Source organism: Linepithema humile, chromosome 7, assembly GCF_040581485.1.
Source record: "Linepithema humile isolate Giens D197 chromosome 7, Lhum_UNIL_v1.0, whole genome shotgun sequence".
Lineage (NCBI taxonomy): Eukaryota > Metazoa > Arthropoda > Insecta > Hymenoptera > Formicidae > Linepithema > Linepithema humile.
The window spans coordinates 1992962-2009874 of NC_090134.1; the positions used below are offsets into that span (position 1 = coordinate 1992962).

General features: G+C 40.1%; 1 protein-coding gene across 18 annotated transcripts in view; it reads left to right on the forward strand.

Annotated features, from left to right (window-relative positions):
* heph (polypyrimidine tract-binding protein 1 heph) overlaps positions 1 to 15641 on the forward strand; it is a 365110-nt gene extending 349469 nt beyond the window's left edge. For all 18 annotated transcript variants that reach the window (XM_067358872.1, XM_067358873.1, XM_012377733.2 and 15 more), the window contains one exon: positions 284 to 15641. In XM_067358872.1, coding sequence (XP_067214973.1) covers positions 284 to 352 — 69 coding nt within the window. In that variant the 3' untranslated portion in view covers positions 353 to 15641. The remainder of the gene's footprint in view (positions 1 to 283) is intronic.
* Positions 15642 to 16913: the final 1272 nt, after the last annotated feature.

Genomic DNA, 16913 nt, shown 5'->3' on the forward strand with positions numbered 1-16913 from the left:
AGTAGCTTTCGCAATTAACTCGTTACTCCCATGATAATCCTAATTTCTTTTGACGAGAAATAAAAACTCGTATCAGCGAGGTCACTTATGAAAAAGAACGCGTGCAGTCGAGTCTCCCTTGATGCCATTTATTTTCAATGGTTGCCGGAGAGTGAAAGCGAGAGAAAAGCTCTTTACTCGAAATCTAATAATATTGAAATGAAAAACCTGACAAACATTGTGAATAGTAATTCCAATTGTTTAACAATAAGCTCTAAAGCCGACTGTTCTGTGTTCTTTGCAGAAAATGCACAACTACCAGCTCAGCGAGTCCAACCACCTCAGAGTGTCATTCTCCAAGAGTAACATCTAACAAGAATCACCACTCCACGAGCAGCAGTGGTACCAGCCCTATGCCCTAGTTCCCCTTTGGTCACCCGTTTCGGTCTACGACTGATGGTCCCGCAGTTGAAACCCGCTCAGGTGCTCGTGTCCATTCCTACGAGGGTCGCGACGCTGTTGTGGCCGACTGCACTGCATACGAGACCTATTTACGGAACTGCATCGCGCATTTGTACTCCGGAGTAACACAGGCAACAAGTGGACGGGCGTTAACCTTGTCCAAACGAGCTTAGAATGCTTTCGACCCTGTCCTTGGTGCTGGGACGTCTTTACGGCGTGAATATTTCCGCATCCGGTTGATCCTGTCGACTCGAGGGTTGCTAGGGTGTTTTGTGATGTACCAGGGCTGCGAGTAGAACCAGCAGCAGATGAATTCGCGACGGCCTTCTGGAAAGTAGTTTCCGGTGCTGGCTTTCGAATATAGTTTTAACGTGACAATTTCGAGATTTTATAATCTTGGAAACAGAAATGAATGATAATGTGCCCGTTTAAAATTGTTCATGGCGCAGATTGTGGAAAGGGAAAGAGAAAAATTAGGATTTGATCGATCACTTGTGAAAGCCAGGATCGTTGCGTCAAAAGAGACATAGAGATATAAAAAAAAAAAAAGAGAGAGAGAGAGAGAAAGAGAGAGAAGCAGATGACACGAAGAGCCTAGCATCTGTAGGCATGCAGCACATGGTATGAGGAATTAAGATTGAATAGGAGCGAGTTAACGTTAGAGAAGCTAACATACGTTATTATACATAAAAAATTCACGATCGCGCGGTCCGGACCGCTACACTGATTACGATTAAGGATTTTTCAAAGTTGCGTGGATACTAGAGTGACCATTTCGCGATAAAACGCGCACGACGGCGTTCGTATATCGGTTCGAAGGCAGATCTCCGCGTCATCGGTGTTTGTTCGACGAGCGGACAATGATTGCGAAAGAGAGGAGAGGAAGCCAGACCCGAGAAAATCGGCGAGGCTTCTGCCCGATGATCGTCGTACTCGTCGTACGATCACGCGCGCGACGCGGCGGCCGACAACCCACAGCAGCGTTTTTCCGCGAGACAATCTTCATTCTACTGACGACCAAACAAACGCGCGATCGAACGTACTTTTTCGTGGCTTCCGTTCCGTTCAAGGGCGAGACAATATGATCGATAATGTTTTGAGGATCGAGTACGACGGGAACGGGCGTATGTTAATGATCGAGCGTCTTAAGTAAGAAAACCGCCAATGTCACGGGACCCTTGCAGGCTTAAGGTACTACTAATTCCGCCGACGAACCGATCGATTTTGCATTGATGATAAAGCAAGATGAAAAACGAAGGAAAAAAGAAAAAAAAAAAAAAGAGTTGAAGCGATTGCATCATCCGTCTTCAAAATTCTTCCGGACTCGTTTTTTGTGAGTGACGTTTTTCACAGTAGGTCGATCCGTTCGTAAGGCGGAAGCAAAGCAATTATCAAAGTCGTTGCGTTCTGAGAGCTACTTTATTAGACGGACTCCGCACCGAACGTATCCGACCCGCTCGACTTACGTTTACGCTTCTTCGAGGGCGGGTCTCTCGCTCTCGGGGACACTTCCAGTATTCTCGACTGTCCGGCGAAGTCGAACGCTTCTTTAAAAAGGGGTCGAGCTGGGCCTGATCGTTCGGCTGAGACGAGTTCGCCGCTCTGAGGCCCGCGCGGCGCGACTGCGCGCATCGTCGTACGGTCGTCGACCTCGAGTGTGCATTTTTATAATTTGTACGTTTTAGTTTGTGGACTATATCGCATAAGTATTATCGCACCCGCACACGTATACGCGTCTTTGCGAGACCGTATGGTTATGCAGTTACATACACACACATACACACAACACATACACACACACACACACACATAATACACACGCAGATACGATACATACATCATCACGTACGCGCCGCGCACGAGATAAATGTTATCGACCGCCCTCTGATTTATATACACACATATACACACACGTACAAGTGAATACGCAAGATTTCTTAGTAGAATAGATGCTTAGGCATGTGTTAGGATCTTAATCGTATAGTAAGCGACTAGATAAGTAATTGACTAGGAGAGGAAGGAGTGAGAATCGTTGAACATATCGCTAATTAAAAAGTTTGCAACCGTGCGGAGCGCGTGCGCGCGAGAAGTTTCTATCATTTGCAGCGAATCGGCGGGTACTACTCGAAATGCCTCGAGGACGATTCACGTCAATGGATGATATCTACGCGAACGGAGAAAGATATCCTCTCCCTCTCTAAGCCAAAAATAGATCCATCGCGACCCACAATCTGCCCCGCCGAGAGTTCCTGTTATTCAAAGCATTCCTTCGATAATCGACTTCGGTTGTGAGAGGGTGCCCCGTAAAAAATAAGAGAGTATTTCAAGCAAGTGCCGAAAGATAATTAGCGTCCGAAGAGAGATGAATTTATTTGCAATCTTTGAATTCTAATTATCTGAGGAAAGGACGGAAAGCGTCAGATTCGAATCGAGTGAGAACGAAAAAAATTTTATAGCGACATGCAAGATTATTTATAAATTGATCGGATCAGTTCTTGAGGAGCTTGAGGTGTTCTCGCCGAGAAGTCGCGCGAAGCAGAAGATGCCGTTAGACGAAGGCGAGGATTCTCGGTGTCGCTTTTATCAGAAGATGAAAATTGTCCACAATTATAATAACGTACCGCGCGCGCCCCGGCGAAACCCGTAGCTTTTTGTCTGATCGATGTTCTGTTGAAGTCAATTAAATTTTACTGATATAACATAACTGATTGTAGGGAGAAGTAGGGAGAGGAAGGCAGAGGCGCGTGTTAGAAAGAGCTTGTACAATGGCGTAACTGAGTGAGCGAGCGAGCGAGAGAAAAAAATTGCGCGAGTGCGAGAGAGAGAGAGAGAGAGAGAGAGAGAGAGAGAGAGAGAGAGAAGAGAAAAATAGTAATATGCGCGACTTCGACTTCGGATAAACTATGTGGAGAGGGGCGAGAAGAAGTTTCCAAGCCGAATGGCGCAGTAATCGTACAAGGCAGTGACGAAACAAGTGAGAACAAAGCGAATGCCGGCCCGGGCATGGTGTACTGTTTGTGCCAAAGTAGGCTAGCCGTTAAAACTCTAAAACGGGATTTCTTGGTGAGCCGTGCGAACAGGATATCCTTGTTCGATCGCGCGAACGCCGATTCTCAGGGTCCCCCCCCCCCCCCACCCCCACCCCCCCACTTGTCTGTGTAAAACGTTTCCGGATCCCCAATCGGCGTCTCGCCGATCGAGTACCGACCAATCAGCCTAGTTGTTTAGAAGACGTAGCGAGTAGCCGGCATGAGCGAAGGGGCCAGTCTTTGCATCTATGATCTTTGTGTCTTTCGAACTTCTGATACCACGTTATTTACTTCGACTGCATTTATACATTCTTAAATGGACACGCGTTCCGAGCGCACCGGGCTGCAAAGAAACGCGTGTCGCACAAGAGACACTCGCGAGAAGGCACTGTAAGTATTGACATACACAGAAAAACACAACCCCACCACTCGATCACCGCAGACGCACACGTAGACTCCAGTGCGCGATACAGTCTTTAACTTCACCGAGCGAACTGATCTTTTCTCGTTTTTAAAACGGCCTACTTTGTTTGCCGTGCATCTAAAATTCAAGAAGCGTCCTCGGTTTGACACGGATTTCCTTTTATTTATCTCTTCATTCGGATTTCAAGTATCTTCCGCATTTTTTTTTTTTTTTTTTTTTAAGCACTTTATGCTCAATCAACGCTCTGATACTTTCGTATCTTCTCGATTCTTATCGCATATTTTTATCGCAGAACATAGCAGCGCGACATAGTGCCACAAAGAGGAAAAGGAGAGATCGTGCGGGAGCTTCCGTGCAATCGTACTTCCGGCACGATATCGTCTAAGCGTACCTGAACAACTCGCACAGAGTGTTACTCCGAGCTCTTGTATCCTTTTCACCAATCGCAAACGTCGAGCACCCGCCATTCGCGCCAGGTTGCTAGTTACGTTTTGTCATTTGCCGGCCGTTTCTTAGCACATTCCTGTCGTATGATACGCGTTTCCACACACTCATTTACACGGAATACACGGACATGCATACGCGTCCAGCATTTTTGTTGCCGTCTTTCAAAATCCTTTATATTTTTTAGAAGATTTGCGCCCTGATAATATTGCAACAATTGATTTAAATTGCATGATATAATTCGCGGAAAATGAATATTGAATTACATCATTACTGTGACATCTATAATTTCGCGCGATTGTTTCGTAGGTAAACGTTTCTTTGCAAAAAAAAAAAAAAAAAAAACAATGTCCACCACGCAAACTGGTGACAATCAGCTCTTTTGCTCGCAAAAGGGGGAATCGGTTCTCCCGTTATTGCCAAAGTAAACTCGTCTCACGAACGACGCGAGTCTTTCCTTCGTAAGGGACTGTTATTAGTAGAAACGTCGTACCGGAAACGGGGCAGCTATATTTGGAGTTATAGATATCTACAGGGTGCCCGACGTTCAATCGCACAATTATTCAATTCACTCACTCGCTGTCGCGTACGACACACGTTAGATCGGCCTTCCTCCTTTTTTGCTCGAACGGTCCTCGCGTGATAGGCAAGACGAAAAGAGAAAAAGAAAAACAAAGAGGAGGCACCCTGTAGACGGATAGATCGACTATATCATTAGCTGAGTTGAGGGGGGCCGAGGTGAGGGTTGGAGTAGCCAGCACTCGCTACATGGTGTCGTAGATTATCCAGGCTCCGAAATTCCCCCCGATTCGTCGCGCGGGAAATCGACCGGTGGATCAACGGGGATGCGTCCCCGCGCAGCATAGGCGCAGCTCTCTTACGAGAAACGCAAAGATTCACCGACAAAGAATGAATATGTGCGACTCGACTTCTTCGGTGACGCACGAATAATTAATTTTATTTGGCAAAAAAGCCGTTATCAGACTGTAAACTCGACAGTGGTATTGCGTCTATGCTGTCGAGCTATCATTCTCATCAAGTGATCTCTCGATCTGATTGACCGATCGGTTCGTTAACTCTGAAAGGAAGAAGGCGCGTAAGGCGAGAGGCGAACGGAGAAAATCGGCGGTACTACGACGCGGTGAGATATCGCACTTGGACCAAGGAAATTCGGAGTCTGTTAGATAGATAGAGAGCCACGCAGCTTAGACGAAGCTTAGCCTACACACAGAGGGTATACTTAAACTATATATATATATATATATATATATTTATACACACATACATATATATATATATATGTATGTATGTATATATATACAAGCATATACAGCAGGTATACACCCGCTCCGGACGTGAGCCGCACACTCACTCAACACACACAACATGCATACACAGAGAGAGAGACACATCTATACATGCACACAGACACACGACTTATATCTACTATATATTTGATATATCGCATTGTAACAGGTGTGTCCAAAATGCGCAACGGCTGCATCCCGATAATCTATATTTTATTAATAAGGGATAAGTCTATATAGGGTTACTAACGTGTTACGGATTATCACATAAATTAGAGAGAAGATTAATCTATTATGAATATATTGTATAATGCGCGGCGAAACTCAAGCAGAAAGATGGAGAAAGGAAACGATGAAACACATTGCATACGCGGCATTAGCGCGATCGGGCGGAAGCGCGAGGTATATAAATGTAAATGTATGTATATGACGAGTTTTAAATGACTATGATCTGTGCTATCGTAGGATATGTCGTTGAAATTCAGGAAATATGGTCTGCTTGCCTAATCGGGGCCTTAGGCGTCGTTCACATTGGGAAAGAAGCAACTCTAAAAAAAAAAAAATAAATGCACGAGATGTCAAAAGATCGTCGGGCGCGCCGGCTTCGCGATTGCGCGTGATCGGCGATCGTGAATCGATGCGCCTGGCGGTCCCCTCGATCTCTTATCAAATCTTTTCCGTGTGTTAGAATTAGGATATCGAGATTAAAGGTGGGACGAGTCCGTTGCGACCGAAGCGATAGCCACGAAGATCTTGCGTAATTTCTCGCAGTAATTGCGAGTGATCGACAATCGGTTGCGACTCGCCGTCAACGCAAGTGACTTCTTTTTCCAGTATTGCGAGTACGATTTGGATGTTGTGCATGATACGGGCGGCTGGCAGCAAGAAAATACCTTGAACATACACACTCACACACGCGCGAATATGCACACAGGTATACAAGGACACACGGAGGGACGTAGCTCGAAATTAAAATAAGTATACATTAATTTATTGCGAGAGGGGAAAAGCGTTTAAAAGACACAGGGTCTTCAAAGTGCGAACGTCGTAACAAAGGTCTTCGAGATGTAGCGTCGACGGTGAGAGGGCAGATCATAATTGTCAGGCGTTTTAAATAGAGAACTGAAGAATCGTGATAGCGATTGATCCAAATGTCAATTTTAACAAAATAATATTAAATCTCAAGAATGCAAAGACGTAAAAATTATATCTTATTTTTGTATCAGAATAGAGTTTAATATCTTTTTTAAATTTAAACCAACCTCTTTTAAATTGCAAAATACTACTTGTGCTTACTATTTTTACTTTTCCCTTTTTTACCATTTTGATCAGCCGTTATCTCGATTCTATAAGCGCGGATAGGCGAAGAGAACCGAACGCGATATTTCTTCTCGACGTACACAGATCGTTTGGGTGTGCGGATTACTTGTTAGTGTGTCTGTTGACTGAATGATTCCACGATTTTCTTGCCCGCTCTTGCTTCCACGAGAATCACGCTAGCTTAGATCTCGAGGATTAGGGAATCCATGACGGAGACGGGACGGTAGGGCAGCGAACGATCGATCAGCCATCGATTTCGTGATTTTTCTCGCGTATGTGAGCTGTTCGAGCCAGTTTTTCAGTCTCGAGTTCTTGGTAAGTTTCTACTTTAAGGGAAAATAGCGAAGAGAGGTTTCGATGATGAAGTTGCTATTAGTCGTTCGAATAGAACTGAGACTGCAATGATATCACTTTCGTCACGATGTTACAACTAATTATCGCGAAAGACGAGGAGCGTACAATTCAACGGAGCCTAATTTTTGCGAAATCATGATAACGATAGAACCCCCTTCCCGAACAAGACGACACCTACGTGGTCGAGAATGTAGAATACGTTTGTTTCTTCTCGATTAGCGCGCGCGCAAGGAGAACCAGCTAAATCACAAGACACAAATACTATATGTTGTAAGTCAATGAGAGTTGTAGAAATTACCTAAACAGTAGTCGTTAAGCCGATGAGAAGCGTTGTGAGAATTGAGAGAAGTGGATGGAAAGCGGGAGCGTAAATCTCGTAAGGAAGAGTGTTAGCGAAGTAAAAAAAAAAAAAAAAGAAACGTTATTTAGCGTCTTAGAATCGTGTAGTAGCTCCTTTCTAATTAAGTCTCCAGACTAAGTAACGTGTATAGTTAAATGACAATCACTCGACTCTCTGTATCGACAATTGACGAAATTCAGACGGAATCTCTGAGCCGTGATAAGCTGCCTACGCACCGAACCCCTTTCTTCGTGTTTATTTCCTTTCCTCGGTCCCTCCATACGTTTTACCTGTTTTCCTTCTTCGAGAGATTTTCATCGAACTGGTGGACGACTGGTGCGAATGTAAATAAAAAAAAAACAAGAGGACCTAAAACACGTTAAATTCGTCTCCGATTCGCATCGCGATCGATAACTAGATTAATTTTTTCTTGTAAGATTATGATTGTTAAAAGCACAATTTTACGTCTTCGAAAGCATTTTACGCGATAAACTTTTTACACAGCCTTCTAATGATATTTTAATTGCATTATTCATCATCGCTTACTGAGAATTGATAACAAAATTTTATAAGAATTATTCACATACTAAGAAAATGTTTCGTAGAGCATAAAATAGTATTTTTACTATTTTTCATTTCTTTTTTTTTTTTCATTTAGGAATTTTTTAAAAAATCTCAAATTGTACATACACTATTTCTTGGATATTGCTCTAGCCTTTCTAGCAATCTTGCCACCTACTTTTCGCCTGTTCGCAAAAACTTCCGAGTCTACAAGTATCGTGACAAATATCAACTCCGCCTTTAAACTTTCGCACTTTCCAAATTTCGTGCCCAGAAAGATCCTCGGTTTTCTGCGTCTACCTTCCTTCTTTCCCACGTCTCACAGTCGTCGTTCTTCGACCCGATCGACGGCTGATGGCGATTCCACGCGTCGCTCGTGACAAATTCGCGATAAGAAGATCCTTTTACACGTGAAAAAAGTATTTCCTTAAATATTTCGATAAACTGTGGTACCGCGCGGAATTGTATCATCAGGATCTCGATCGTCGGCGAAGCGCGCTCTAAATCTGAAGAAGATACATGTGAGAGAGAAAACCAATCATGGGCCAGGAATTGCGTTGCAAGTCACAATCAGCTCGTCTCCGGCAAAGCAGACGATTTTCTTTCGACGAGAACCATTGTCAGAGCGGGCGTTTTACGATTAAGCTCTTTCTTAGTAAGTTCGATTAGGAATTAGTCTATCGGTAGGAAGGCGGAGGTCGGTCTCTTTTTGTTCATTATGCTTGCGAGCGCGCTGCGAAACGCAATGCAAGCAGAAGAAAAGAAGAAAGTAAGAGAAAAAAAATTCAGGGACAGTCGTGTAACGTGGAGAAAAGAGGAGGAGTAAAAGGGAGAAAAGATAGCCGGATCGTCGAAACGATCGACGAGACGGTCTTTCTATTGTTCTATCAGCATTTTACGCGAGACGCACGCACATCTACATGTCGGATTTATCATATACACACACACACATACACACGCGCGCGCACACACACGTGCACAATATAATATAGTTGTACACACGAGGATATGTTTTAACACGCGCGAAAACACATACGATTGACGATCTTCCACGTGCCTTCTTTGGCGCGACACGTTCACACATACAGTTTATGCCGACGCGATATTTAACATTATCGCCCAGGATCTTTTTATAGCTCGACTCTTGAATCCCCTTTGACGAAAGTGTTTTTCTCGATTTTCCACGGACAGATCTGGAGGCGCTTTTACCGTGCGAATTTATTGCGAAGTGATTAATCATTTTTGTACCTTATATTATTTATTATTACTATTTGAAGCTTCCGTTTTTTTTTTTTTTTTTTTTTTTTTTATTCTTGCGTATTTACATGTCCCGAGTTAAGAAATTTTGCAAGAATACTGTATCTTTTTAGCTTGATATGTGTATTAGACAAATGTGATTTTCTTTACACAAATCGGTGATGCATCTTTTAAATCGTCATACGTACGAAACGCAGTTTCCTTATATTTTGCGTTATGCGTGTCCGTTCGTTCGCAAGAGTACCTCAGGAAATATTTAAGGGAATTTTGTACATATCAGAAGTGCGAGAAAAGTCCGATTGTGCAAATTTGTGTGATATCTTCCAGGTCTGTCTGTTAGTATTTTACGAGCATCTTATTCCCTACTTTGACATTATCGGTATTATCATCATTCACTACTTCTTCCCGCTGAAAGCTATTGTTTTGCGTTACCCCACGCCTCCTGTCTTTTACTTTTAATCTTACTTTTATCTTACTTTTTAATCGTCGCCGGTTGCTATTATCACCGCTACTGCGATCATTAATGTTATTTGCGCTAATTATTAATTACCTACTTTTACTAGAATTATCTTATTCTTACGTTTAATGAATTTTTCTCCCTTTTTTTTTTATTTTAGCATTAAAACGACGCGCTTGATTACGCGCCGAGAGAGAGACTGCTCTTCTCTTTTAATTCATGTACGCTTCTAATTACTCGTAATTACTTTTCACCCTCTACTATCACTCTTCAATGGCGATAACACTATTCGCTGTTATTCTTTCATCTGTCATTAGCACTACTACTACTACTACTACTATTACTATACTACTACTATTACTATTACTACTATTATTACTACTACTACTCTACTACTACTACTACTACTACTACTACTACTACTCCTCTACTACTACTACTACTACTACTCTACTACTACTACTATTACTATTACTCTTTCCACTCTACTACTCTACTTATTGCTGTCACTTCTCACTAGTCATCAATTTCTACTATTACTCCGATTCTTTCCACTTTATCTTTTCTCTCTTTATTAAACAATAACGGCGGTTCGCATTGCACACATTGGCATTAAATTATAAAAATAAAAAAAAACATACCTTTTTTACGTATTAATTATTAGTATTAAATTAGTATTATTAATGGCAACGCGGATCGCGCTACAATTCTCTATATTTAATCTATTTTATAATTATACTGTATCTTTTTCTTTCTTCTCTTCCTCTCTCTCTTTCTCTCTCTATCTCTATCTCTTTTCATCATCTATATATTTCTCTCTTAATCTTTCTCACATATTCTCTCTCTCTATACATATATTATTATTATATATATACATCGTATGCTTTATACTATACTTCTATTCTTATCATTACTGTATTACTCTACTATTGTATTACTCTACTACTATGAGTGCTACTGTTGCCGCTCCGACCAATGTTTGCTTTTACTTGTAACCGTTAATTGCGTTTGCGGCTCGTAAGTAACTATATGTTCTTGCCTGTTCTTTTTATCTCGTGTTTTAATGAAATGACTTTTAATCGAAATTTACCACTTATCTTCCCCTGCATCTATACTTGTGAATTGTTGTGAATCTCTGTACCGTTTTTTCTCTGTCACGCTATTCCTCGACATGTTTACCTTTTTTTTTTTAACCTCCTCCGATATCACCGAGTGTCGAAGCGAAAATAAAAAGACTTCGCGAGCGAGCGGGACGAAAGTACATATACAATATAATTAATTCGATTTGTCAAGAAAAACGATTGAAAGAAGAGAAAAAATAAACCCAACGCATTTTTTTGTGTTCTTTCTGTGTGTCTCCAGCTACCTAAACCTCTCTCCGATAACTATTTTCCATATTTCGCGCGGTTTCCAGTGGCGACCTAAAAGCTTCAAGCTTATTTACTCTGAATACGATTTATTTTTCATTCACGAAAAAAAAATGTATATACAAGGAGGACTTTTATGTCGCCTCTCACGCACGATCCTTACATTTCCCGCTTCATGACCTGCTCTACTTCACATTTTGTTTTCTTATTTATTCTAATATATTTTTTTATCGGGAAAACCGCGTTGATGTGGATCGAAAGGGGCGAATCTAGAGCGACGATCGTGATCCACACACGCGCGGCGACCCTTATGATCTATACAGGAAGAAAGGGTGATTGAACTTGGCGTTTCGTATTTTTCGACGCGTCTCTTATCAAAAAAATGTGAAAGAGGTGCATCATTTTTCAGAAATCGCGATCTATCGATCTTTGGTTTTTGTTATCGTACTTATATTGAAGTGCGTTCAAAATTGAAATATTTGTAATATTGAGAAATCATATTTAATCTGTTTACATTTTTTATGTAATTTGAATAATCGAGTAATCCGTATTTTCTACTCAGAAAAATGCAAAATTTTGCCTAAAGTTTACTTTTTTTTTTTATTATGCACTTTTATTTAAAAAAAAAAATTATCGCGATAATTGCCTTAGAATGGTTATGATCTTGACGCGTCGGAAGATCGAGAAACAGAGTTCCGCCGTTCGGAAGTAAGGAGGAAGATTTTCTTGCGCACAAGCTCGCCCAAAACAATCATTAGGAATTGTGCCTAGATGTTTAAAAACACTGTATTCTATGGGATCAACGTCATTACTTTTTAGAATCAAGGAAGAATGCGCGAAAAGAGTGAAGTGACGCAGAGAGAGAGAAAGAGAGAGACGAAAAAAAAAAAACGAAAAGGAAAGCAAGGAAAAGCGTCTATGTGGTATTAGAGAGCGGATCGAGTCGATCCACAGAGTAATTTATATATGCGTTTGGTAATGTCTCCGCCGCGATGTTCGATCGAATCGGGTCGAGATCGCGAGCGCGATCGGAAGCCGTGCGATTATTTTGCTCTGGCGGCACAAAAGAGTTTTGCGCCCCCACAGAAATATATAAATACACACACACTTCCGATACGCCAGAGATCACTCGCGACGTCCGTCCCAATGAAAACGACGTATCGAACGACGTATCGCTTTTTATCGTTATATAATATCAGAAATTGGAAAGAAATATTAAAGTTTTAATTATTAAAGAAGTGGAAGTTATGGCGAATGAAGTAAATATTTAAAGTCCTGCACACGGCAAAACGGAGTTGCAGAAAATTCATGTAAATAAATGTATTTAATAATATTGAGCAAGTTGCATATCTCGGTGGAGGAGAGTTTTTCGTGCGCGCGAGAAATGTGCAGAGATTGGAAAATATTTAATTGCCGGACGGGACGTCGCGTTTAATCTCTGACGTGCTTGACCATTGCCGTACTAACGTTTTGTATTGTCAACAAGCTGCATAACACTAAGTCTTAGTGGCACTCTATAATTTCGTATTCCATATATCATGTTCTACTTGTACCTCTAGCGTTCTGTATATCTATGTAGTTCTACATCTGTCTGTATACTATATACATGCTATATATATACACTCTTATCTCAATGTATATATATATGTACTATACCCCATCCTTTTCTACCATCTAAGACTTTCGATCCAATAATGCGCTCTGTTCTTCTTCATTTCACTTTGTAGCTTGTTATAATGAAAATACCTCACGCATCGCTGTGATATTTATAATCCACATTAGAACTATAGCAATAATATTTCCATCAACCCGATAGTTCTAAGTCGTAATAAATTTTCATTTAGACGATTTTCTTATCATTTTAATCGAGTAGCGTTTCTTTTTCTTCTTTCTTTTCAACATTGCACTGAGTAAATTTTTGCGAGAAGTTTTTTCATTCGGCAGAATATGAATTTAATTATTTCAATCGATAATGTGATTAATTAGAGATTGAAGTTTTTGTTCGTTGCAGAGTTTTTTATTCTTTTTCTTGTCTACTTCAATTTCTCTTTTCCCTTCTGACTTCTGATGATTTTTCTTCCAGCTCGAACACTGATCGTCGAACTATCGCAATGCTACTGCCTATCGTCGTCTTTCCCTTCGCCATCTACTTCGAACGGCCTACTACTACTACTACTATTCTACTACCATTGTCACTATAATTCTACTGTTGCTACTATTACTGTCATTGGAAACTCTGATCTTTTCGGCACGTGGATACTCACTGAGACACTATTAGCTTCCGATTTCTAGACGGAATCTTTCTCCTGCATGATGCTGTCCTCTGTACATCATTGTGCTACACGAAATACACATTCACAGTCACACGACATTCACAAGTAGTACACTTAGTACGGAAATTGTGACAAGTGTACGGATACAAATGTCCGCAACACTTCCGGTAATGATTTACAGTCACCCCGAACGCTGAAGCTCATTTCACCGGAAAAACGAAAAGATGGTCGGGCTAATTAATCAATTAATTCTTTATAGTCGTTATATTCATCATATGTGGTATCGCGCGTTATTGAACCATCGCGCAGGCTTCGTGCGTTTAAGTTTAAACGAAGAATTTAAAAATATTCAGATTGATGTGCTTTATTTACAAACGGAAACGAGGCAGACGAGTACATTCGCGCCGCGAGAAAACAGTGTCGGTTCCGATCGAAAAATTCGTGAGAAAACCGAGTGTCTTTAAGTGTCGTAATCAGCGTTCGCATTGACATTGAAATTCACACTGAGAAAAGAGATTTTGTTAGATAAAAATGATATCATAGCGCACGATCGCGGGATATACATAATATGTGTGTATAAATGTGTCCCTGTATTTCAGTGTCCCCAAATTAGTAGAGAAAGAGAAGTGATGGATAACTATTAATCAAATTAACATAGTCTAATATATGAATAAGTAAATTACTGTTTTGTTTTATTTGATAAAAAAAATCAGAGGTTTTGTTTTTTCCTGAGAAATGGTGCATTTCGAATCGAATTTTATCTGCTTGCGGCATATCGATAAATCCACTTTTATACATTCTAAAAAAAAAGAAGATCAAACTGTTGAAAATAACAGTTTGAAAATTTTAGATGAAACATTCCACTTTGTTACCTCGCAGAATTATACCTAAATAAAAAATGATCTTGTGAAAAAGATAAATATTTAAAAGAGAGAACGGTAAAATATAACGGTAATATATAACAATTGTAATTGCATATATTTTGTTTACGTTTATCAGTAAGTCAACAAATTTTTTAAAAACTAGTAATTAATGATTTATAAAAATAGAGAAATGATAAATGCATTGAAAAATTACCGTCAATATTTTACTATATTCACAGCGTGCAATGAATAATATCTATTTCTCGAAAGACAAACGTAACGATAATGACAACAGTGTTTAATAATGTTCTATTAAATGATAAAAATAACGCTATTCTTTAATTATCGTCGTTATTTTTTGCCGCAACAGACTGATTTATATCGTCGATATCGTCTCTCTAGAATCGATTTAATTTTATGTAATAACAAATTTTCCTTTGCCAAATTTGTCGTTTGCGAGTGAGCCACGTACATTATTCTTCCTTCTAACGACTTCTTCCGGCGAGAATGTGCCGTGCGAAAGACTACGAGGAATCTAGAGAAAGTATGGGCGCACGAAGATTAGCGACAAGAAATTATTCAGGAGAGAATGAGAGAATATGAGAGAAAGAGAGAGAGAGAGAGAGAGAGAGAGAAAGAGAAGCTCCTCGACGCCTAGGATGATTATATAACACGATAAAAAGTTTTTTAGAAACGAATACGCGAAGTCAATTCCTCGCCACTGACAGTGCGACAAAACGTGAACGCCTTTCGACCATAGTCAATCGAGATTGTCGGATGCGTTATAATTAAGTCAGGGCGAAATCACCCGAGTTAATCACGCTCACGCGCGTAGTGCAGTGGTATAGACATCTGAGTACATATACACACGTACATACACACGGATACAAATATACAGTCATACTCGTATATGCGGAGAGGAAGATTAATAATATAACAAACTATATAGAGAGTATTAAATAATGAATTTTATCGTCGCCAGGTAAGTTGGCAGTAGTTTCGCGAGGTGTAGCAAGAGAAGTATAATAATAATAAATAAAAAAAAAAAACAGAAAAAGAGAAAGAGAAACTTATAGATATTCGACGGGCCGCGTTGCGCGTCGCTTTTTTCCATCCAGAAAACCACAAAACCCAGCCTCGAGATCGTTACAAGCGGAGTTCTCAAATTTAGGAATCACAAAAAAAAAAAAAAAAACAAATCAAACGGCGAGATTTTTATAAGGTGAAATTACGCAGCGGAGATGGGATTCGTCGATGCAGTTTTCGCGAACCGGTTGCAAGCCAATCGCGGATTAGATAAAATCGCAGGAGGATCACCTCGTTTCTTCATATCGACGATTTAATCGCGGCATGAAGAATCCTCGTAAAATCCGAGTTCACGCGCACGTCGGCCCAATTGTGTTTGACTTTCATTGATATTCAAGAGTACATATCGCCGGCATGTGAATTGAGAAGATGCACTGGGATACGCGGACGATGCAGGCGAACGTGGTGCATCCGATTTTCAAGTAATGACTTCCGTGCAATGATATTAGCGAGGGTTTGAAACTACGTCGCGCGAATTGTGTTTTTGACATATGACATTTCTGATATAAAGACGCGCTACGCGACATCGCGGTGAATGTTCAAAAGATTTAATATTAATTATTAGAAATAATTAATAGTAATTGTTAATCTTTAGAGGGCCAAGAGTTTTTTTTTTACATCATGAATATTTCACTTTACAAAGCAATGCGTTTGGTTGCTTGAAAAGCTTTCTTAGATTTCTTTCATAAAGATTAAATTTGAGAAAAGACTGCAAAACTTTCCGAACAACCCGATATCTATATGTTTGATTGATAACTTGCTTTAAAATATAAATACCGATGTTGAGACATTAATATCTTGCGACTCTCTAACGGTTAATAATATTAATATTACAATATTAATTATTTATAACAATGTTTATTTGACGCTAACTGTCGATGAAATTAACTAAATCTTTTTTTTTTTTTTCAAAATCGTCCGTTCACACAATTCCTTTTTGACCAGAATGAACGAATTACCTCTTCTCGAGGCTGTTTTCGCTGTCACAAAATATTGTCAAGAAGTTAATGGCAGTGATTTTAGATGAATGGCAGAAATAATTGAGTGTGAGAATTGTTTCTCAACTAGAGAAATTAAAATATTGTTTCAATATTGCTCACGTAACGTTAAGTAAATATTTTATCTTTTGCAAAGAAGTATTTCGATTGTTACTATGTACAGTGACGACGAATATCGCGATGATAATGTTCGTAGTAGTTCATGCTTGTATAAATTCTATGTCCTGTTTTCGTGTATAATTTGCTCGCATTGACTCAAATTGTGAACTATAAAAAAGAAAGAAATTTTTCTAAAATCGCGCGGATTAATAAAATTAGTTTTTCAGGCCATTTCTTGAACAATTTTGATTGGAAACCTGTTAATCCGTGCGATTTTAAGATTTACGGAAATT